Genomic DNA, 22,001 nt, shown 5'->3' on the forward strand with positions numbered 1-22,001 from the left:
GTCAATAGATCAATGTAAATATTACACATTGCACCTTTAAATGCGCCATCCAAAACAGGTCTACAATCTTTTATTTACTTTGCATCTGCTACAATGCAAAACAACACGCATTTCTCAACATCAATGTTAACAAATGAGAGTTCACATCGGAAACATGAGCAGCATCACATTTCCAATGCATACACTCTTATTTACATTGTCAACACATTTGTTGTTCATCCTGCACTGCTCACAGATACTCCACTGTTGTTGCACTTGTGAGCGATCTCTAAACGGTCAGGACGCTGCGCTTGACTTGCACTTTTTTTGTTTCAACCACATCACATTAGGCATGGGACGATAACCTGATAACCTCAGGTTGGTACGAGCAGTCAGTGAGAGTCAGCTGTGTGTGGGATGGCCGAAGGAGGTGAATCCCTGGAACTTTTCCCCCCGTCGAAGATGATGTCTGCCATATGGGAATTTTAGTGCCGATCGCTAAATAAATACTTCCAGGTCGTACATAAACTATATATCTGTGTCATCTTAATTTCTCCCTCTTTCACCCCCGACCAAGAAAGAGACCAACCTGCCGTTTGTTTTAGTGTTGAAATAAATACTATTTGGCTTGCTACCGAGGCAGATAACATGGCTAATTAACTAGCTAACGTCAACTAGTTTCCTCCCTCACGTTACTTCACAGAGTGAAGAATAGCAGTCTAAAGTATGTACTGTAGCCTACTTTTCTGCGATTTAGTACAATAATTAAATTTAGCTGATATCACGTCTATACTTTTAAGCCTCCTGCCATTGTTTAGATCCGTTCAAAATCACGCATTTAAAAAAAAACAAACAAAAAAAACTTTGCCACTTTTTGAGCGTGCGTGCGTGTGTGTGTGACACTCGCGCTCTCTCTTTCCTTATGTGCGTATGTGCACACATCCTCGTACCTCACCGCTCCAAACTTAATCCAGGAAAGGTGAACATTCCTGACTTGTTCATCATTGTGTCGGTGTTTTATTAGCAAGAACAACAAAGTGACGAAACACGCTCTGTAGAGCAGTTTGTCCGTTTAGGGCTACTGTAGAAACATGCTGGCGACTTCCATGTAAGGGGACCCGTGGTGTATGTAGATAGAAATGGCTCAATCTAAGGTAATAAAAACATAACGGTTAATTAAGTAAGGTCTTTATACACATCTGAAAACATAGTTATGTATATTATATTGCATTTCTGTCAATAGATCGTTGTAAATATTACACATTGCACCTTTAAATTCATCACAACGGCTCACGACTAGAATTCCAAAAACTACAGTACCCATGGTAAATTAGCTCCACTTCCGGGACGTCTGCAGTTTCCCGATAGGCTTTGCGGTATTTTAAACAAGTGAGCGACATCACTCTGCGTACCGCTGCTGTCATTCAAATAAGGGCGAAGTGCGAGTGGATATAATAACAAATTTTACCTTTATTTAACCACATTAATTAGAGACATACATGAACGCAATTCACAACACTAAAATAGTATCGCTGTTCCTACATATTTGACCGGTTAACCTAGCGTGGTGGCAGGCTAACAGGTTTGTTTGATTTGTTTACACGGATTGTGGGTTAACGCTGGCCTAAGGTAACGTAGCTAGCTAACATGCTAGTTTATACTTAAATGTCAAAGTGTACAAGACAGCATAGTTGATGATCATGGAATATACTTTTAATGAAGTAACGTTAATTCAGAGTAGATTTTCATCCAGACCTTATATTTTCAAACTTGTATTACATAATTGAGTATTTTGTCTGGAACGTTATATGTTTGTGTGTATGTATATGTCATGTCACTAAATCGTCTAATATCTGAAATGCTTGTCGTTTAACAAGCAGTTTGTTTTACAGTCACAACAGTGATAATGAAGTGCTTGAGAACAGAGGAGTACGTCCAGCAGTTATCATGTGTAAAGGACACTGTAGTTCTTCACGAAGAGCTGAAGGTAAAAATTGTTTTCTGTGTAGCTGTTGCATGTGATTACATTTACATTTAGTCATTTTGCAGACGCTTTTATCCAAAGCGACTTACAATTGGGGGATACATAAAGCGATTCTTCTTAAAGAGGCAAACAGATACAGGAAGTGCCTGTAATACCAAGTTTCTAGACATTGTTCAAATAAGTACAAGCTAGAAAGAGAAGGAATAAATAAAGAGATATAATTTTTTTTTTTTTATGATGATGAAGTCTAGCTTCGAAAGAGATGAGTTTTCAGCTGTCGCTTGAAAATTGTCAGGGATTCAGATTTCCGGATAGGGGTGGGAAGAAGCCAGGAAGTTCCACCAGCCAGGAATGGTGAACGAGAATGTTCTGGAAAGTGATTTTGTATGATGGGACCCAGTGATGTCGTGTATATGGAGAAGAGGAGGGGTATTGGGAACAGTTTCCAATAAGCTAAAGCCTGGGTTTATTTTCTTATTTTCTTTTGTTGCAGACACATGTGGATGATGGCTTTGGTCCATATGGTCGCACAATGTGCGATCGTATCATCCGGGCTTGTAACCAGCGACTGGGCAGTGGGACTCTGGACCCTGCCCATCAGGAGAAGATAGTGGAGTTGGTGGAACTGGCCGTCCAAGCTTTTGAATCGCTCGAGGAGTCAGGAATGCAGAGCAACCCATTTTATCTTGAAAAAATAGTGTTCCACATCCTACAGAAAGTCACCAGCCTTGGAGCTCACAGCCCTGCTTGTCGATTGGGCCAACTTATGTATAGAAGACTAAAGCGTTTGTCTGCAGAGGTAGAGTGTGCTTGATGACAGTTTTTCCCAAGGTCATGACCAGTGTTATTTATATTCCATTATAGTTTTTATTATTTTGAATTAGCCTTTTTTTATATTTTCTTTTGGCAATTTTATTCTGTTTTGATAATATTTTTCTTTTTTAGTTTTAATATTACTATTTGGGTTTCACTTTATTTTCTTTCAGCTTTAGTTCAATTTTCGTTTATTGTATTTATTTCAAGCTAATTTTAGTGTGTCAGCATGAACTTATTTTAGTTATTTGGCAAGACAAAATTTCTTATTTTCTATGTAATTTTCATCCAGTATTTATAGTTTGTTTTTTTTCAGCTTTCTTTTTTAATTAACAAAAATGTTTCTAATATTTTAGTTTTAGTTAATGATAAAAAATGTCAAAGTGTACAAGACCCGCATAGCTGATGATCATGAAATATACCTTTAATTCAGTAACGTTAACCTAGAGTTGATAAATAGTCATTCAACCCTTGTGTTTTCAAACTTGTATTACATAATTGTGTATTTTCCTTCTGTTTCACTTTATTTTATTACAATTTTAGTACAATTTTAGTTAATTGTCGTTATTTCGAGCCAGTTAAAAAAATTCTAAAACAAATTTCCTGCATTTCTAAATTTCAAGACTACATTTTTTATTTTCTTTGTAATTTTCATCCAATATTTATAGTTTATTTTATTTCAGCTTTATTTTAATTAAATTAGATGTATGTTAAAATATTAAATGTTTCTAATATTTTAGTTTTAGTTAACGATAAAAACTATGGTCAAAACATTTTAAAATTGTGTTTTTTTTTTCAGACTTGATCAAAAATTGTGGGTAGCTTGGAGACAGTTTGATTTCTTTTGAATGTAATAAAATGTGTCCATATGTCAAGGTGCTTTCTGTAAACTTCATATTTTTGTTTTTTGTCAACAGACAGATGACTTCCATGTTCTGGTGCGGAATTGCTTCGCAGTGCTGTGGAACAGTCTCCAGTCCAACAGAGCGAGTGGTTCCACCCTCCTTCCGCGGGACAGGCTTCACTGTCAGCTGCAAGCTTTAACTTTCAAACTCCTAGAACAGGGGTCCAGCTCGGCCTCTTTTCCATCTAAAGTTCCTCTGTTTGTAGAAGAAGCAGTTGTAGAATATGAACGATCTTGTGGTGGTTTTACTCATGACGATGTGAGTTTTCTGTCCTCTGAACTACGAGAACTGTTCTTCAGCCCTTTAATCAATCCGCAGGACTCTGCACTGACATGTCTCTCACTAGCAGTGCAGTGTGAGGTGGTGTTTAAGGTTTGTAAACTGCTCTGCAAGAGTCTGTTTTCAGCCGAGGCTGTTGGACTGTTAAGTGGTGCTTTGGAGGGTGTTGATAGACACGTGGGTCTGCGTTCGGCTTTGAGCCTTGCAGATCATGCAGTGCAGCTGCAGAGTGCGTTAAGCTTGGGAGGTGAATGCAGCAAGGCTTTCACTGAAAGTGCACATTCCCTCAGGGGGCTGCCCCGTTCCATGTCGGCCGCAGAGTCTCATGCCCTATTAGAGGCTTGTCAGCTGGTGGTTTGGGCGATGGAAGCTGGTCAGTGTAAAGGCATGGACGTAACTACATTGCTGGCTTGCTTATCATTTTTGGAAGAATATCAGGAACTTCTGCTCACACAGCAAAAAGTAAGTTTATATAATAATTCGCTGGTACTCAGTAATGAGTATTATTGAATATGAATTTTATTTTAAAGCTTGTGTTTGTGTTCCAGGACTCATTTTCACAGCAGGTGCAGTACTCGCTTTGTTTCAGTTTTTACCAGGGCTTCATTATCACATACGATAGTCTTCATGCATCTCAGGTAATATGCTAAACTGTCTTGAGACCATGATTAAGTTTTATGATCAGCTAGATGTTTCACATTCATATCCTTCATTTAACATTTGCATCCAAAGGTGTCTGCGGTCGATGCTCTGGACAGAGTGCTGTTGTACTGCCAGACGACAGCAGGACGGATGCTTGCTGAACTGCGGACACTCAACAATGACAATTTCTTACTTAAAGCAGGTACATCTGCCTGAAGTCTGCATGCTGAAATCTTATTGGATGACCTATGTTTGAAGCCATTGTAGATATCTTTCAAAAGTTTAGGGTCTGTAAGATTTATTTCAAATAAAGCATGAAGTCTCATGCTCACCAAGGTTGCATTTATTTGATAAAATACAGTAAAACTGAAGTCTTGTGAAATATGATTACAATTTTAAAATAACAGTTTTCTATTTTAATATATTTTAAAATGTTAAGCAGCCATTGCATCAGTGTCACATGATCCTTCAGAAATCATTCTGATATACTGATTTGGTTGAAAACAGTTGTGCTGCTTATTTTTTTGTGGAAATTGATACTTTTCTTTTAGGATTCTTTTATTAATAGAAAGTTTATAAGAACAGCATTTATTTGAAAGACATTTTTGTAACAATGTAAAAGTTTTTGTCACTTTTGATCAATTTAGTGTGTCCTTGCTGAATCAAAATATTAATTTCTTTTACAAAAAATCTTACAGACCCCAAAGTTGTAAACAGTAGTGAGTGCACATGCATAAAATTAATTCTATATGAATTTGTCTTTGCTTTTTTCTTCTAGTGTGTGCAGTGAATAATGTGGTGTATGAGCTGTTTAACAGGAAGCTGTATGAGGGAGCCTTTGGTTTGGCTGTGATTGTGTGTCAGGAGCTGTGTAAGGACTGCCCACCCTCTCTTCCTGTGGATAGGGTAAGAACTACAGTTTCCTCTGGTCATTTGTTAACTTTGTTTGGGATTAGCAACAAATAAAAATGAGCAATATAATATTGTGACATTTTGTGACTCATTTGGCCCTTCAAGTCAAGTACCTTGTATGTGTGTTGTCTGCTCTGATCTATTATGAATATTTGAATATATATTCTATATAAATATAAGTTGTACATTCAGTTAAATGCGTAAATGTCAATATAAGCCTCTCAGCTGTAGATGTATTATGTGGATGTTTCAGGTCAACCGCTGTTTCATGCTGACAGTGCAGTGTAGCCGGCGTGGGGGTCAGCTGGAGCGGGCTCTAGATTGGATTGTGCGCTGGATTCAGGTTTTGGGAACACAGATTTTGGATCATTTCGCAGAACCTGTCTCGCTGTGGGTCAAAACCAAGTGTGATGCTGCCCGAGCAGGAGAGGATGACACACGTCTAAGGTAGCTTAAACTAAGCCAATTGAAAAGGGTTTCTGATGTACTATTGTTTAAGTGTGATTGAATGTGCTGATTATGGGCTTTTTTTGGGGTCAGGACTCTGAGGGATGGGTTGGGAGAAGCAATAGCGGATGAGAAGGTGATGATGTGTTTGTCAGAAGAGGAGTTGCGTTTGTATAAAGAGCAGACTGGAGACACAGCCCAGGAGCGCTACAACACACTCTGTGACCTCTTGGATATCTGCCATGAAGAAACCCCACACACACTGAGACGGGCAACTTATCTGTGTGAGATGGCACAGGTTGTGTGCTATCAGGACTTCAGCCAACAGACTGACTGGTGGGTAAACATGACCACAGGACCATATTTGTTTTAAATACTTTTTCTGCTTTTCTCTTATTTGAATCCGATATAAACATGAAGGACTTAAGATCTTTTTGTTCTTGGTAATCAGCTCAGCAGTTGACTTCACCCATGAGGCATTGAGGTTGCTGGATTCGGAGCCAGAGACAGCAGAGAATGCCGATAGGTTGATGGATGAGAAGGCACACGCCTCCCTGTGGCTCTACATCTGTACTCTTGAGACCAACCTGCAGGAGGTCAGTAGCTTCACAGTGTACATTATAGATAGAATCTATAGATTCTATTTTCAAAGCAAAATGTTCAAAGATATTTAACAATTTTACTGACCCCAAACTTTTGAACCATAATGTACATACTGGAAAAAAGTCAATTTATTTTCATTTGGCATGTCACAGGCTGTGGACACAGAGAAGCGATTGCGTGCAGTGCAGGAGGAGAATAAAATGGAGATGAATATGGATCCTGTTCCCACTAATGATCTGGAGTATGAAGACAAACAGAAATCACAAGAGAGCCAGTTAGTCTATGATGGACTATGCTTCAATCTACTAGCTCAAAGCAGTAAGTCATACACTCAAACGTAGAATTCAGACACCAGAAGAGATTTGAGAAGCACTGCTTTATGGGATAATTTAATGCGGTTGAATCATGTGTGTGTCAGAGCTGAGTGAGCCTTTGGACAGATGTTTGTCTCTGTGGCGGAGTCTGCTCAAGGGGTCTGTGCCTGCAGTTAGAGACCCTAAACTCACTGCTTCTTCCATGACATTGATGGCTGCCCTCTACACTCTTATGGGCAAAGTAAGACTACACACCCACATCTCTATGTAACATCAGTTTACTCAAACTCATACCCAAGAGAGAAGTATTTGAGACTGATATTGATTAATGATCGTCTCTCCTAGCACCTGCAAGCTCTGGAGGGATATCAGCTCGCTACTGCCCTTTTCCGTAGCCTCGGCGATGCCCAGAATAGTGCAAATGCCTTTTGCCAATCTGCCAGGATTTTGCTGTATCTGGGCTCTCCTCAGCTTGCACAGGTGAATGAATTGTTTACACTGTACCTCTGTGCTCTTAACATGTTGTTCACACCAGAACTTTGTCTGCATGTTTCAGGTGGAGTTAGAAAAAGCAGAGCAGAGTTTGACCTCTGTCCCGAGCTCTGAGGGCACATCTGTTATATCCATGCTTGCTATGCTGCAGAAAGCACAGATACACTATGCTTTAGGACAGGTAATGCTTGTTCATATAACATTTTGTGGACCAGTTAGTCAATTTAATTCAGGAGTAGACTCTTGTCCTTTATACTGTATTTGTATACTTGCTCACAGTAGCACTAATCTCTCTCTCTCAGGTGGAGCGTGGTGTGTGCTGCCTGATGGAGGTGATAAAGGAGTCTGCTCAGCATCATTCTAAGAGCTGGTACCTGCTCAGGGCACGAACACTGCAAACAGCTAGTGAATACTTGAGTCTGGACACAGAGACTTTGGACTCACAGCTACGTCAGAGCATCACTCAGCATGGTTAGCTCTCATATAATTTACACATTACACATTTAGGTACCACAAACAAAACAGTTATATCTCATGTCATGTGTCAGCTCACACATTATCTTGCATGAACTTTCATTAGAGCTAGGGAAAAAAGTTGCTTGATTTTTAAAAAAGGAAATATAACATTTTCCTATTTCTTGAATTAATTTAAATTCATTTTGGGCTTTGTCTGGGGTCAAAAAAATTCCTGTCTTGCTCATCACAGCTCCATTTATTTGACCAAAAAGACAGTAAAAACAATAATATTGCAATTTAATATAGCTTTTCAAAAAATACTTTGAAAAGTGTCACAATGGCTGTATTTATTTGATTATAAATGTTAAAAACAGTAACATTGTGAAATTCTTACAATGTATTATTACATTATTACAATTATTATAATGTTTATATTTTAAAGTGCAATTTATTATTGTGATGGCAAATCTGAATTTTCAGCAGCCATTACTCTAGTCTTCAGGGTAACATGAGCCTTCAGAAATCATTCTAATATGCTGATTTGGTGCACAAGTAATATTTCATATTCTTGTGTTGAAAACAGTTATGCTTACTTTCATAAAAAAAAATTCAGGATTCTTTGAATATAAGGTTTAAAAGAACTGCCATTCATTTGAAACTGAAATCTTTTATAATGTGTTCTTGCTGCATAAGTGTTAATATCTGAAAAAAATATTACTGATCCCAAACTTGAATGGTAGTGAATGTGTTTTTGAACAACTTAAGTATGGACAGAAAACTAGTCACATCACTTACCCTAATACTATGCGGGAGTACATTTATAAATTGTGTGTGTTGTAGGTCTGAAGACTCCAGACACGGCTCAATATGAAGGGTTAAAGCTTTTGTGCAGCCTGGTGATGATGTTGCTGGGCAATGGGTTTTACGGCGCCCCTGGACCAAACACAGACACACACTTTGTAGATCAAGGTACACCACGCTGTAACCGTTTCTAAGCAGATTTGACTACCTAAAAATTATTCTTGGTTATTTTCAACTTGGTGTGTTTTCTCTCTGTAGGAGACAGTGTTGTATTTAAGTGGCTGTTGCTGAGTGAGGTGCTAGTGTCCTCTGAAAGGATGGTGACCGTGAGGAGCAGCAGTGGGGCTGTTCATGAAGCTAAAGCTCAGTGTCTAGAGGCTCTCAAACTGGCCACCAAACTGCAGACACTCAGCCAGTGAGTACATACTCCATATCTGAGAATGTGAGAGGCAGAATGTGTGTGACAGGTCAAATCCAAACATGTGTTTCTGACATTGAGGGGCAACAACACGAACCAAATAATGCTTTTTCTTTTAAGCCACAAGTAGGTTTGATTGTACTCCTGGGATACCAGACAAATTGTTTGTGTATTTGTAATCGTGTGTTATTTTGTTTTATAGCTGTGCTGAGCTGTTGGTGTTGAAAGCAGAACTGGAGTTGATGAAGGGTGCAAATGAAGCTAGTAGTTTAGATCTGGATCAAGTTAGAAACTTACTTGATCTCTGCACAGGTAAAGATGTGATCAGAGACATTCTCATTCTTTCCTGTGAAAGGTCCACCCAGAATTACCAAGACAAGACCCCTTGAACCCTCTCTAGCCATTATTTGTGATTTTTTTTTTATATGCAAGGTGGAACAGAAAGCATTATTTTAGGGTTATGTATATAATAGAAATGTGTTTTATTGGATGATTTTTTTTTTAATTCATTAATTTTTGAAATTTAAAAAAATAATAATTTCTTTATAAATAATAGAAATGTATTTATGTAATTAGACTTATAGGCAGTAATTAAAAAAAAAGTATTTATTATGCTTTCATCTCCCCTGCTTATAGATTTTGGCCAGGGACGGCAACAGAAATCTGAGGTTAAAATAAAACCACGCAAAGGTCGGCCAGCTGCCCCTTCTTCCTCTGGTCACACCCCTGAGGAAGATGATGATCTGAGTGGAATCCTCAGCTCTCGCGCCCTTCTCAAGGAGCCTGTGGAGACCATGTCTCGATTAGGAAGCCAAGGAGCATCTCCCCCTCTGAAGCCCAAACGCCAGCATGTGCTTTCGTGTCTGACCCACGCAGACTCCTGCTCCTGTCCCTGCTGCAGTGAGCTCAGTGTGGCTCGAGTCAGTATCCACTGGGCACTATTACAGGCAGACCTCCAGACAGACCCTGAGCATTCTCGCCGACTACGCCAATATGCCAGGAAACGCTGCCGTAGTGTTGCAGCTAAGCTCCAAAACAGTTTGGCAGCACTTATGTCCTCTAAAAAGTCAACTGGATTATGTCTGTCGCTGCTGAAGGTGGAACAAGGCAAAGTGCATTTGGGCGCTGTGCTTCAGCTCCTTAGTACAGGAGACAAAGGAAAGGCTACAGTCCTGTGGGAGGAGATAGGGGCAGGATTGGAGGTAGTGACGCCCAAAGAGGCACTGACACCAGAGCTTGGACCCATCAGAGCTGCTCTGCTGGGGGCTAAAGCTGTGGCCTGCTGTTTGGCATTGGCCATGAAGAAACAGTGTGCCCCTGAAGAACTGTTTTCTTCTGTATGGGGTTGGAATCCACCGAAGATTAAACCCAAAACTGAATCAAAGCATCGATCCAAGAGCCCCGTTTCTGACACAACTCCTCCAGAGACAGGTGCTAAATGCCGCCATGACATGAAGAGTGCATCTGCAGAGCAGGAAAGCAGGAAAACCAAAGAGTCCTCTGTAGTTCCTAAGAAACCTAAGGACTTGGTGCCCAAAATTAACATCACAAAATCTTCCATGGTTTTCAAAACACCCAAAGCAACAAGGACATCTCGGCCCAAATCTGTCTCCACTAGCTCTGGCATTGGTGACTTAAGAGCCTTTGACTTCACTAATGAGGTCCCTGAAATTTCTGTCAACTTTACACACTCATTACACCCATCTGCCAGCCATCGTGGAATTGCGAAGTCAAAAACCGGCCCAAAGGGGTCGTTCGAAGTGTACAAAGATTCTTCTCCTGCAGAAGAGAAACCTGTGATTGTGCCAGCTGCGCCTAAACGAACCAAGCGCTCTCGCTTCAAGGTTTGGCCCATTGGTTTTTGACTTCCTGAGACAATTTTAGAAGACATCTTCATGTCATAAATGATTAGTGAATTCATTACATCTGCTCTCTCACTTAGGTCGAGTTCAGTGATGAAAGTGACACTGAAGCTGCACCTGTAGTGGAAAAGTCCGAAAAAAAGAAGAATGCCTCCATCTCCAAAACATCTCGCATCCTGAAACCAGCCCTGAACTCCATTCCTAGTGACCTAGTGAACCCCACTGTAGAACCAGAACCTCCCAGACGCACACGGACCACTAAGAAAAGCACAGCCCTCTCCTCTACCAGCTGCCTCTCTCCTGAGGAAGAAACTGGCTTATCCTCCCAGACACGCACACGCAGAGGGCGACCAAAAAAGAGTCAAAGTTCAGAGGCCACAGAGGAACCTGAGAGGATGAGGATGATTAAAGAGGATGATGAGGTTCTTTTGAATATCAGCCTGGAGGAGCTCAGAGGGTCTGACACAGAGATAAATGACACGGGTGTGTTTGTAGAACAAAACTGATATAGTTTTATTGCTCATTTGACTAATTCTCATTGGGCTAAATTAATTGTGTGTATATGTGGTTCTAGGCAGTCCAGATGCTGATTGTGAGGTCTTGAGGAGAGATCTGGCTGCAGATGTTGGACGAGAGTGTTTCAGTGAGCTTAGAAGAAATGGATCTCACACAACCCTACCACATGCATCTACACCCCTAGGTAGATACTGTCTGCACTACTTTTTAAAAGTTAAGGGGGTCAGTAAAAAAAATATTGAATACTTTCATTCAGCAAGGATGCATGAAATTTATCAAGAGTGACAACAAAGACATAATGTTACAAAAGATATCTATTTTAAGTAAATGCTGTTCTTTTGAGCCTTGTAGTCATCAAAGAATGCTGAAATAAATGTATCATGGTTTCCACAAAAATATTAAGCAGCACAATTGTAATAATATTTTACAATTTTATTATATTTACTGTATTTTTGATCACATAAATGCAGCCTTGGTGAGCATAAGCAAAAATGTAGAAAAAAAAACTGAATGGGTGTTAGGGTGTTTTTCAGTGCTTGCTATTTAGGGCTGTCAAAGTTGAGTGTCTTGATTACTATATATGTATATAAATGTATTTGTTTTATGTCATATCTAGCTGACCTGTCAGTAGAGGCAGTCCAGTCGTACCTGCGTTCCTCATGGCTCCTCCTCCACCATTTCCCACCTCCCTCTCTTTTTCCCCACATCTGCTCACTGCTCGCTCAGTCACTCGGCCAGACGGATCCCATCACTACTGCAATGCTACATGCACAGTCGCTGGGTGTGTCCACTCGCCACCACATGACCCGTCATGTGGTTAGCCAGTTCAGGTATGTCAGTTTAGCATGAAATGCAGACATGTTGACAGAAAAATAGTCACATAGAACTATCTTCTCTGTCTATCTCTGTAGGAAGCTAAAGAAATCATGTAATGATGTAGCAGAAGGTCTTGGTGCTCTGAGTCTGGAGGAAACGTCTGGGGCAACACAGTCTCAGAAACTCTCTGCGCTGGAGCAGATCTTTTCCTTCACCTCCTCACACCCAACACAGTTCCCACAAACACACTGTCAGCAGTTCACGCAGCAGCTGAAAGATCTGCCAGCAGGTAAAAGCCGTGCTGAAAATGACCCACTGAATGGCACGGTTTGTAATAAAACGTTTGCAAAATAGTTTCATGGTGGTAAGAAAATGTAAGGCAATTTTTGGCCCTGTTTATATGTGTTGTAAGAATGATACAGAATGATTTAATTTTGATGAAATAGTGCTGGTTTAAGGAAATTCTATTACTCTGCAAGCATTCTTGAAAAAGCTCTGAATCCGTACTTGCTTTTATCTAAGGCAAATTTTAAAAACCTGATAGTTCCCCATTCATACAGGTTTTTAAATTGCTCTTTTATACTCTCTCAGCTTGTTACTTACCATAAAAATAGCCAAAGATGCTGGCATGGGTTTAAAACACCAAACAACCAACCATTTAAAATGATGTACTTTTACTCTAGGAATAACAGTGTGCATGCTGTCGCTCACGGGTGTGTATCCTGATGAAATTGGCAGCACTATTCTTCTGACCCGACTGGAGCGTGGCTCTACCCCAATCACTGTTCGAATCCCTACTGCAGACAGAAAGGTACAGATATACTTGTGTGCTGATGTTTTCACTGCTTTGGTTTATTACCTAATGCAACACATTTAAAACATTAAGGTCCTCTTTTCACATTGGGGAGATGTTTGCACAAACAATTTGTCTTTATTTTTAGCGCTCTGTTGCTGTGCTGTTGGAAGAAATGGATAGAGTGTTGAAGGGGCAAAAGGAAGTGAGCACAGTGGCTGAGAAATCGCAGTGGTGGGAAGGAAGAAAGGCTTTGGATGCTCGTGTGGAGGTGAGACATATGGTCTTTGACAATTAGAAAATGATTAATGTAGAAGGAAGGATGTTGGGTACTCAATGTGAGGCTGTCTTTATTTGTCCATCAGAAAATGTTAGAAGAGATGGAAGAGGCTTTAAGGGTGTGGCGAACTCTACTCCTGCCTTTGTCCTCTGACCCTGAGCTTGAAGTTCAGGTGAAGTGCTTCCAAAAGGCACTGAAAGGAACAAAGATCACGCAGGACATTCTTAAGGTATGTGGCACCTCTTTGCACCTGTATTTGTTTGATCGTCGCATGTTCCCACCTGTAACACCTTCTCGATACTACTTTTTTTCTGAAGATGGTTCTCTCAGCATCTCCACTCCTGTCCCTGCCAGACCTGCAGTGCCTCGTGGAGGGGATGGGTCAGCAGGACAAGGACTTCCTGAGGCTTCTGCAGGGTGGTATGACTGAACTGAGTGGAAGGGAGGAGCCAAAGGGACATACAGTTCTCATCTTAGACAAGGTACACGTCATTAATCTGCAAGGCAATTACATTTTTTGAGCCAAGTCAATATATTGAATATTTTGTGTTTCTACAGTTCCTGCAGAGGTTGCCTTGGGAGAACATTGCTTGTCTGAAGTCTCGTTCTGTCACTCGCATGCCCTCATTACATGCAGTGCTTGGACACGGTCATCTGAAAGAGGTATATACCCAACTTAGTACAAGCACAATATGTGCAGAATATTACTTGTAGTTCACCAATCATTCATCATTCTAAATCTTTAGCTTCCATGGAACACAAAGGATATATAAAAACTCGAACTCTACTCCTGAGTTATTTTTTTTACAACATAAAATAAAATTTATATTACAAAAAAAAAAACCAAAGGTTGCGAGTTCGAGTCTCGTACCAGCAGGGATTGTAGGGGGGAGTGAATGTACAGCGCTCTTTCCCGCCTTCAATACCATGACTGAGGTGCCCTTGAGCAAGGCACCGAACCCCCAGCTGCTCCCCGGGCGCCGCAGCATAAATGGCTGCCCACTGCTCCGGGTGTGTGTTCACGGTGTGTGTGTGTGTTCACTGCTGTGTGTGTGCACTTTGGATGGGTTAAATGCAGAGCACTAATTCCAAGTATGGGTCACCATACTTGGCAACATGTCACATCACTTTCACTTCACTTTCACTTTCATATTTAGCAGAATTGCTGTTTTTTTTATTTTTTTTATATTTGTGATAACCAATAATATTTGATGTCAAAAACTTCAGAACACAAATGAAATTTGAGAGCTATGGCATAAGTTAATTTAAAATCTATTTCTATATACTGTAGTGCTATAGCAGCGAGTCAAAGGGTTCATTGTTCTGACTTTTTTATGCTTGGGGTTTTTGGTTCAATGCCTGAAATAAGGTCTGTGGTTAACACAAGCTCAATATTTTTTACATTTTATTTTACAACATAAAATAAATCAGCAATACCCCACTCAGGATTTTTGAAAAGCTTTTACATGTGTTGGAAACTCGCAGTCTTGCAGACTATTCTAACTTTCCAACTTGTAGATCTTAAAGACTGAAAGATGCTTTGTGTTGGTGATTAAGTCATGCGACCGTAGTTTATTTGTAGCCTAACTTTAGCTTTTTACTTCTGGTAGTTGTATTTAGGCTTAAATTCATAAAAGTTGTTAGTATGATTAGGCCTGTCGCAATAATCAATATATTGACTTATCGCGCAATATATGTACATGACCTCAATAATTTTTGGGGGCTCAATATATCACCCATTATATTTACTTAAAAATGTATGTCACCATGTTTTGTACATTTCACTTGCGACTGTGTCTTTTGCAGCTTCTCGTACATAATGTGGTGTAGTCATGAGGTGCTAGTTCAAATTTAAAAAATGCTTCTACAAAAAAAGTTTAATCTGCAGATATGGCCTTGTTTAGGGATATGCGCCTTTGTGCGTACGGACATCTGACTGCTGAGTAGTGATTGTGTTTTTCAGCAATAGTGTGAACCCTTAATTTACAGAGAAAAGAAGGTCAGGGAAAAATCTGTAGATGGAAAAATCTCCATACAAGTTCTTTGTGCATTTTTCTTTTTTTCTAGTTGTTACTTTGCACTTTTTGTTAGAAAAAGTGTATTTACCATTTATTCAGGTTTTTTAAGGTATCTAATATTTTGATACTTAATTTCCATGATCTAAATATTCTTAAAAATTAAAAGTTTGTTGTCATTTGGAAGTGTGTAGCCTTCTTGCATTATTATGCCGTTACATTATGATTCAGTGGCATAAAATGGTCTTTAAAATGACAATAATATCGCTTATCGCAATTATTTCTGGGGCAATATATCGCACAACAAAAAGTTGTTATCGTGACAGGCCCAAGTATGATAAAGGAAACGTGTAGGAATCATAAACTTTTGTTGGTCATGGAGCAGTAACCCAAAAGCCTAAATGAACTATGAACAATTTTTGAATATTTTTTTTCTTGTCTTTGAAGCTCAGCAGTCCCCCATTCAATTCCATTAAAAGACAAATACATTATATTCTGTTAGAATTTACTCACCCTCATTTAATTTAGAACTTTTATTATATTTAGGGTGAACCGTTTCTTGAATGTGAATTGTTTGTCTTTCCTCAGATGGATTCAAGTTGTGTTTTGTCGTGTGGCGTGAACCCTAAGAAAGTTTACTATGTGCTTAACCCAGATAGAAATCTGCCCGACACTGAGAATCGCTTTAAAGAATGGTTTACTAAGTAAGTTCACAAAATGTGCTCTAACACACTGAAGACCACAGTTATGTAACTGGTCCTGGTTCCAATTTGTCATCTCTGTCTGTGATTGGCCAGTGAGCGAGCGTGGCAGGGGGTTTGTGGAACTGCTCCAGACCCAGACAAACTACAAGAGGCTGTGACCACCAAAGACCTCTACATGTGAGTGAAACTGCAAAGAGTTGCCATTATTTATTTAATAAAGCACAGATGAAATATAAAGTGATTTGAGTCTGACAATGTCTTTGTACGTCTATGTAGTTACATAGGACATGGCGCAGGAGCCCGCTTTCTGGATGCTCAGAGGGTTTTGAAAGGGCCTGTGCAGGCAGTAGCTCTTCTGTTTGGCTGCAGTAGTGCTGCTCTCAGTGTACTTGGCCACCAGGAGGGAACAGGAATCATTCTCAGCTACTTGACCGCAGGATGGTAAAGTACCCATCCATGTACTGTACAGAAACATTGTGTGTAGAATGCACTGCTTTATCATTGAACATATTTCTTTGTCTCTTCCCCAGCCCGTTAGTGCTTGGTAACCTGTGGGACGTGACGGATCGTGATTTAGATCGTTTCACATCGGCTCTGCTCCAATCCTGGCTCTCTGCTGGTTCTGGCTCCTCCCTTCTTCAGCATTTAACCCAATCGCGTAACGCCACACATTTAAAACATATAATTGGTGCTGCGCCCATTGCATATGGTTTGCCTGCGTATATTCACTAGCCCAGATTTTAAATTTGAACTTTTATTATTCACAGCTAATATAGTGAATTTTTTAATGTGTAAAGGCAGCTGTCTGTTATTTAAGGTATAATATAACCAATCTCGGGGCTTGTTTACAATGCAAAGAATAAGCTCTGCCTACATGAAAATGAATCTAGAAAATCTAGGACTAAATCTAACCTGTGCCTATGCCACAAGCTCAAAGTGTTTTGCCATTTTAAAGGCCTCATTTGATTTCTGCCATGTTGTGTGGTTGCAGTTGCTGATTTAGTTACCTCAAGATGTTTTACGTATTTTAAGTCCCATTTGTTTTTGATGTGTAAGTTCTTTCTAGTTTTTTTTTTTTTTTTAAAGTTATATCAAATGCCAAACTGCTTCAAAATAAAGTGATTTTATAGCATGTTTTTGAGAGTGGTGGTTATTTCAACTTGACATGGTGGACATGAAGGAACTACATTTAAGAATTAAAGAGAACATATGGGGGGAAACGGCATTAACAGGGCAAGTGTTAATAGAAAAACTGACAGGCTGTTCCAGCAGCAACAACCATAAACAATGAAGACTGTGTCTTCAGAAAGTCAAGGACTGTGGATTTAGAAGACATGGGGGATCTAAAATTCTGACATGCCTCAGATGTTTCTCTGATATGTGTGCAGAAGCAGGCCCAGTGATGGGTGTGCGAAAAGAAAAATATTAATTGGAAGATTAATTCGATTTTTTAACTAATTTATCTTTTTCAATTATTTACCTTGGGTTCTTTGATTCACCTCTCGTTACATTTTGGGCTTCCATAAATAAGTGTATTTAAAAACCACATTACTTTTGTTGTAAAATCTAGATATAATTTTGGCAAAATACCATGTGCATAAAAGTAAAATACTTGATGCATTGTATGGTGTTACGGGGTGAATCCAGTATTTTAACTGACATTATTAAAGACAAAAAGCCATCAAGATTTTTTGTGAGCTTTACAGAGTATTTGAATTATTATTTTTTGCATTCGTTTTTAAAATATTGTTGAATGATTCCTTCCAGTTGTGTCCGGTTGACCCGGAAGCTTTCCTCTATTCTGTTGTTAAGTGGTGACGTAAGTTTCCGGGTCCAAGCCTCAACTCGCTTCACTTGAGAATACTACCTCAGCAGCCGTGTATGAGCACTGTTTATTCATATTAAACATTTAAGCTAAACGTTTTCAAACTTACGGTCTATACTACAGTCGCCAAGCTCACAGCGTTCCAAACACAAATAATTTGTATATTTATTTATTTATATTTATATTTTCATTGTCTTGCTATCTGGGATTTCGGTATGTAGTTAAAAGTTAGGATTATAATTTTTTTTGGTAGTATTATATCACATTGTGAGTGTATATTAGCACCTTTTGTTGTTTTCTCGTGGTATCTGATAGAGCGTTTGGACACGGAAGCGGTGACACGTGACGTCAGACTTAAGTGGATTCTATTGTCAACATGGCGGTGAATCTAACTGAATTGTCTCTTCCGCAATTAGAAGGTCTGAAAACTCAGCTTGATCAGGTAAATTGTGTTATAAATGTAACAAATTTCCTCATTTCATTTTGTATGGCAATATGCGCTGATTTAATCAGTCCGTGGTTTAGTGAATTTCACGCAGCGGCTGTCATGCTGTCATGCTGTCTGTACGCGTGCTGCTGGCTGTGCTCTGTAATTCACCATTAAACCGATACTTCAGCCACATTTCAATATTCTGTCATTATATACAAACATTCTTGTTCTTATAAATCCGTACGACTTCCATGAAACCCAAAATGAGATGCAGAATGACAGCCACAGTCACCATTCATTTGCATAGTATGGAATGAAACTGAATGGTGACTGTCAATCAGTTGTATCAAAACATTCTGCCTTACCTTAAGTAAATTATGACAGAGTTAAACATTTGGAATAAATATTTGGCTGAACTTTTCCTTTAAACATTTATATATGAGCAAAATTATTTCTTGTGTATTTTTAGTATAAATACAGAAATATTTGTAATTAAATTTTTTTATTTTTGTTTTGCTAGGATGGGACAAATCTGCACAGAATAAACGTTCTTTCTGTTTTTTTCCCTAGTAAACTGCAATTTATCGAAGCCATGTTAACAAACAAAATGACATGAATTTGTTTTCTAGGAAACAGAGTTCCTGTCATCATCCATAGGCCAGTTGAAAGTCGTCCAAACTAAATATGTGGAGGCCAAAGACAGTTTGAATGTACTTAACAAAAGCAATGAAGGTGAGTATTACTGCTATACTTTATATGATGCTCATTTTAAATAAATTTATTTATTCCACTGTTACATCTTTAGCAAAATCTAATCTGTTCACTGAATTAATTTAACTTTTTCCCCCTCAGGAAAAGAACTCCTCGTCCCACTCACCAGTTCTGTATCCTTTCAACAGCTCAGCTGAGTGATGATTGATTAATGTTGTCTCAGAAAGTATCAATCCATCATCAGACCCTCAAAAAGTCCCCCAGTTTGGTGTTTATGTAATTCATTTGTATTAATCTCAGATAAGATGTTCCCTTAACATACATTGCAGATGTATGTGCCTGGAAAACTGAATGATGTGGATCATGTCTTAGTGGATGTCGGAACAGGTTATTTTGTGGAGAAGGTGAGCCAAGATTTTGCATATCTCTATAATAGTTTGAAAGCATTTACAAATAAATGTCACTTTTTTTGTCTTTTCAGAATGTCAAGGATGGCAAAGAGTTCTTTAAGCGCAAAATCGACTTCCTTACAAAACAAATTGAGAAAATTCAGCCTGCCCTTCAAGAAAAACATGCTATGAAACAAGGTGATTTCACTTACTTTTATATTTTACAAAACCCCTGCACAAATCATAAATGCATTTAATACAAGTTTCATCTGCCTCCAACAGCTGTTGTGGAAGTCATGAATATGAAGCTTCAGCAGCTGCACAGCCAACAGGCATCACAGTCTGGCACCACTAAAGCCTAAAACGGTTCCAAGAAGCATGGCAAAAAATTCTGGGGAGATCCTGAGCGTTTAACTTTCAGATGGATCCATTCTGAACCCTTGAAACGGAGAACCACTGCTCTGATGTCAATATGTTCACATCTCCTCGGGAGGAGAAGGACATCCAGCACTTTGCCTGCATCAAACAACTAATCAATTCTTCTGTTGCATGTTTTCACTCTCATGTTTAGTGAACAAATGAAGCATTGGGCACAGCCTGGCTGTATCCACAAAGCCTCCCAGCACTGGGATTAATGTCTTTGGAGGAGATTTACTTTGTGGCACAACATAGCTTTGTGGCAAACATTTGCCGTGGATTTTTTTTATACATCAAATATTTTGAATGCAAATATTTACATCTGAAATCGGCTAAAGAAAAAGTTCTTGCTTTTCTAAAAGTGAATTTACAGAAATGTACAAGTATCTGCATTTCATTACTAGTATTTTCATGTGTCAAAACAATAAAAGAAATAGTTTGATTTGTTGTCCCAAGCAGATGAGTTACTAGTCCATGTTACAGAGAGCAGAAATGTTATGGCTACTGTGAAATGTTTATGTATAATTGTCCACCCATGCTGAAAAAAAATTAAAAGTTGACATTTAAAACCTGACACTACATCATTTGTTACATTTATGTAAATGTACTTGTTCTGTGTAGACCTCTGAAGACAATTATCTAGACTTATGATGTGTGTGTATATCTCACATGCAGAACTTGTTGAAAGTTTTCAAACAATTACAATCTTTAAATATTTTAATGAAGTCTCTTATGCTCACCAAGGCTGCATTTAGGTGCTCAAAATAAAATAAAACACTAGTATTGTGAAATATTATTACAAGTGACTGTTTTCTATTGTAATATATTTTAAAATGCAATTTATTCCTGTGATACAAAGCTGAATTTTCAGCAGCCATTATTCCAGTCTTCAATGTCACATGATCCTTCAAAAATCATTCTAATATGCTGATTTGCTGCTCAAAAAGCATTACTTATTATCAATGTTGAAAACAGTTGCGCTGCTTAATATTTAAGCAGACACCATGATGTACTACCATTCAAATCTTTGGGGTATGTGTGTGTTTACATTTACATTGCTCTTTTGTTGGTTTTGATTGCTTCTATTGTCCTCATTTGGAAGTCATTTTGGATTAAAGCGTATGCTAAATGACTAAATGTAAATGTAATGCTTTTATTCAGCAAATATGCAATCAATTAGTCAAAAGTACGGTGGCCGAGAAGTGCAAAGCAGATCACAATTCTGAAAACAAAATAACAAATTACAAACGCAAATGCAAGTCTAAAAAACAAAATAACAATTCAGAAAGTACAACAACAATTCAGAAAACATTATAACAAGTCAGAAAACACAATGACAAATTCGAAAACAAAATAAGTCAGAAAACACAACGACAAACCCGAAAACAAATTAACAAGTCAGAAAACACAACGACAAATCAGACAAACCGGAAGAGGTAGGTATAGTTTGAGACAGCGCCATTGGTTTGGGATTACTCACAGCTGACTGGACGAGACATCTGTCAATCAACGTATACAGGAAGAACCAGCCGAAGAACAGCAGAGTCCTGGTAGAAAGTTTGGAGATGGTATTAAAGTAGCTCAGTTGAAATGTATTGTATGAATTGCAATGAAAAGTGGCTGTAATACATCAGCTCCAGTGGCGCAGATGGATAAGTGTGTGTCCTTGACTTTTTGACGCGATCGTCCCGGGTTCGATCCCGCCTTTTGCCAAACTTTTTTTTTCTCCCTTTTAAAATCTCGTATCACATCGTAAATGACAGTAAAACATATATATAACATTACAAAATATTTCATTTCAAATAAACACTCTTCTTCCACAAAAGGTTCCACAAAATATTAAGCAGCAGAAACTGTTTTAACATTAATAATAAGAAGAACCATTATTAATAATAACTAAGCACCAAATAAGCATATTAGAATGATTTCTGAATGATCATGTGACACTAAAGACTGGAGAAATGACTGCTGAAAATCTAGCTTTGCATCACAGGAATAAATTACATTTTAAAATATATTCAAATAGAAAATAGTTATTTGAAATAGCCTAGTAAAAATATTTCAAAATTGTACTGTTTTGCTGTACGTTGGATCAAATAAATGCAGGCTTAGTGAACAGAAGAGATTAAAAATCTTACTGTTCAAAAACTGTTGACTGGTAGTGTATAGTCAACTTTAAATTTTCTCTCATTTCTAGA

The 22,001-nt window shown here is 38.7% G+C and overlaps 2 protein-coding genes across 4 annotated transcripts; both read left to right on the forward strand.

Moving 5' to 3' along the window:
* Nucleotides 1-1,377: 1,377 nt before the first annotated feature.
* LOC107673592 (separin-like) lies at nt 1,378-17,126 on the forward strand. Of its 3 annotated transcripts, none has more exons than XM_016467231.1 (32): nt 1,378-1,561; nt 1,857-1,966; nt 2,457-2,762; nt 3,694-4,422; nt 4,509-4,598; nt 4,693-4,804; nt 5,381-5,508; nt 5,768-5,961; nt 6,055-6,297; nt 6,413-6,557; nt 6,717-6,882; nt 6,983-7,119; nt 7,224-7,358; nt 7,435-7,551; nt 7,673-7,841; nt 8,667-8,795; nt 8,886-9,042; nt 9,248-9,357; nt 9,682-10,889; nt 10,988-11,390; nt 11,482-11,607; nt 12,040-12,253; nt 12,335-12,528; nt 12,923-13,050; nt 13,181-13,303; nt 13,398-13,541; nt 13,630-13,794; nt 13,871-13,975; nt 15,916-16,031; nt 16,125-16,208; nt 16,308-16,472; nt 16,562-17,126. In XM_016467231.1, the coding sequence occupies exons 2-32, from the start codon at nt 1,886-1,888 to the stop codon at nt 16,761-16,763; spliced, it is 6,525 nt and encodes a 2,174-aa protein (XP_016322717.1). In that variant the 5' UTR covers nt 1,378-1,561; nt 1,857-1,885; the 3' UTR covers nt 16,764-17,126. The 3 variants fall into 3 exon arrangements, with proteins under 3 accessions (XP_016322717.1, XP_016322715.1, XP_016322716.1); XM_016467229.1 differs by having other exon boundaries at nt 1,860-1,966; XM_016467230.1 differs by having other exon boundaries at nt 1,872-1,966.
* A 991-nt stretch (nt 17,127-18,117) lies between these two features.
* On the forward strand, nt 18,118-20,400 carry pfdn5 (prefoldin 5). The gene is made up of 6 exons (XM_016467060.1): nt 18,118-18,298; nt 18,916-19,018; nt 19,139-19,170; nt 19,327-19,401; nt 19,479-19,584; nt 19,669-20,400. Exons 1-6 carry the CDS (start codon nt 18,233-18,235, stop codon nt 19,746-19,748), a joined length of 462 nt encoding a protein of 153 aa, XP_016322546.1. The 5' UTR covers nt 18,118-18,232; the 3' UTR covers nt 19,749-20,400.
* The last annotated feature ends 1,601 nt before the right edge of the window (nt 20,401-22,001 follow it).

This window comes from Sinocyclocheilus anshuiensis, unplaced genomic scaffold, assembly GCF_001515605.1.
Source record: "Sinocyclocheilus anshuiensis isolate Anshui unplaced genomic scaffold, SAMN03320099.WGS_v1.1 scaffold44, whole genome shotgun sequence".
Lineage (NCBI taxonomy): Eukaryota > Metazoa > Chordata > Actinopteri > Cypriniformes > Cyprinidae > Sinocyclocheilus > Sinocyclocheilus anshuiensis.

What these genes read in the sequence shown, in the direction of transcription:
- pfdn5 (XM_016467060.1), top strand. Translation starts at nt 18,233, where the DNA reads ATGGCGGTGAATCTAACTGAATTGTCTCTTCCGCAATTAGAAGGTCTG. An exon ending in TGAAAACTCAGCTTGATCAG is followed by an intron (nt 18,299 to 18,915) that starts GTAAATTGTGTT and finishes TTTGTTTTCTAG; the next exon opens with GAAACAGAGTTCCTGTCATC. An exon ending in ACTTAACAAAAGCAATGAAG is followed by an intron (nt 19,019 to 19,138) that starts GTGAGTATTACT and finishes TTTCCCCCTCAG; the next exon opens with GAAAAGAACTCCTCGTCCCA.
- LOC107673592 (XM_016467231.1), top strand. Translation starts at nt 1,886, where the DNA reads ATGAAGTGCTTGAGAACAGAGGAGTACGTCCAGCAGTTATCATGTGTA. An exon ending in TTCTGCTCACACAGCAAAAA is followed by an intron (nt 4,423 to 4,508) that starts GTAAGTTTATAT and finishes TTTGTGTTCCAG; the next exon opens with GACTCATTTTCACAGCAGGT. An exon ending in TCTACACTCTTATGGGCAAA is followed by an intron (nt 7,120 to 7,223) that starts GTAAGACTACAC and finishes CGTCTCTCCTAG; the next exon opens with CACCTGCAAGCTCTGGAGGG.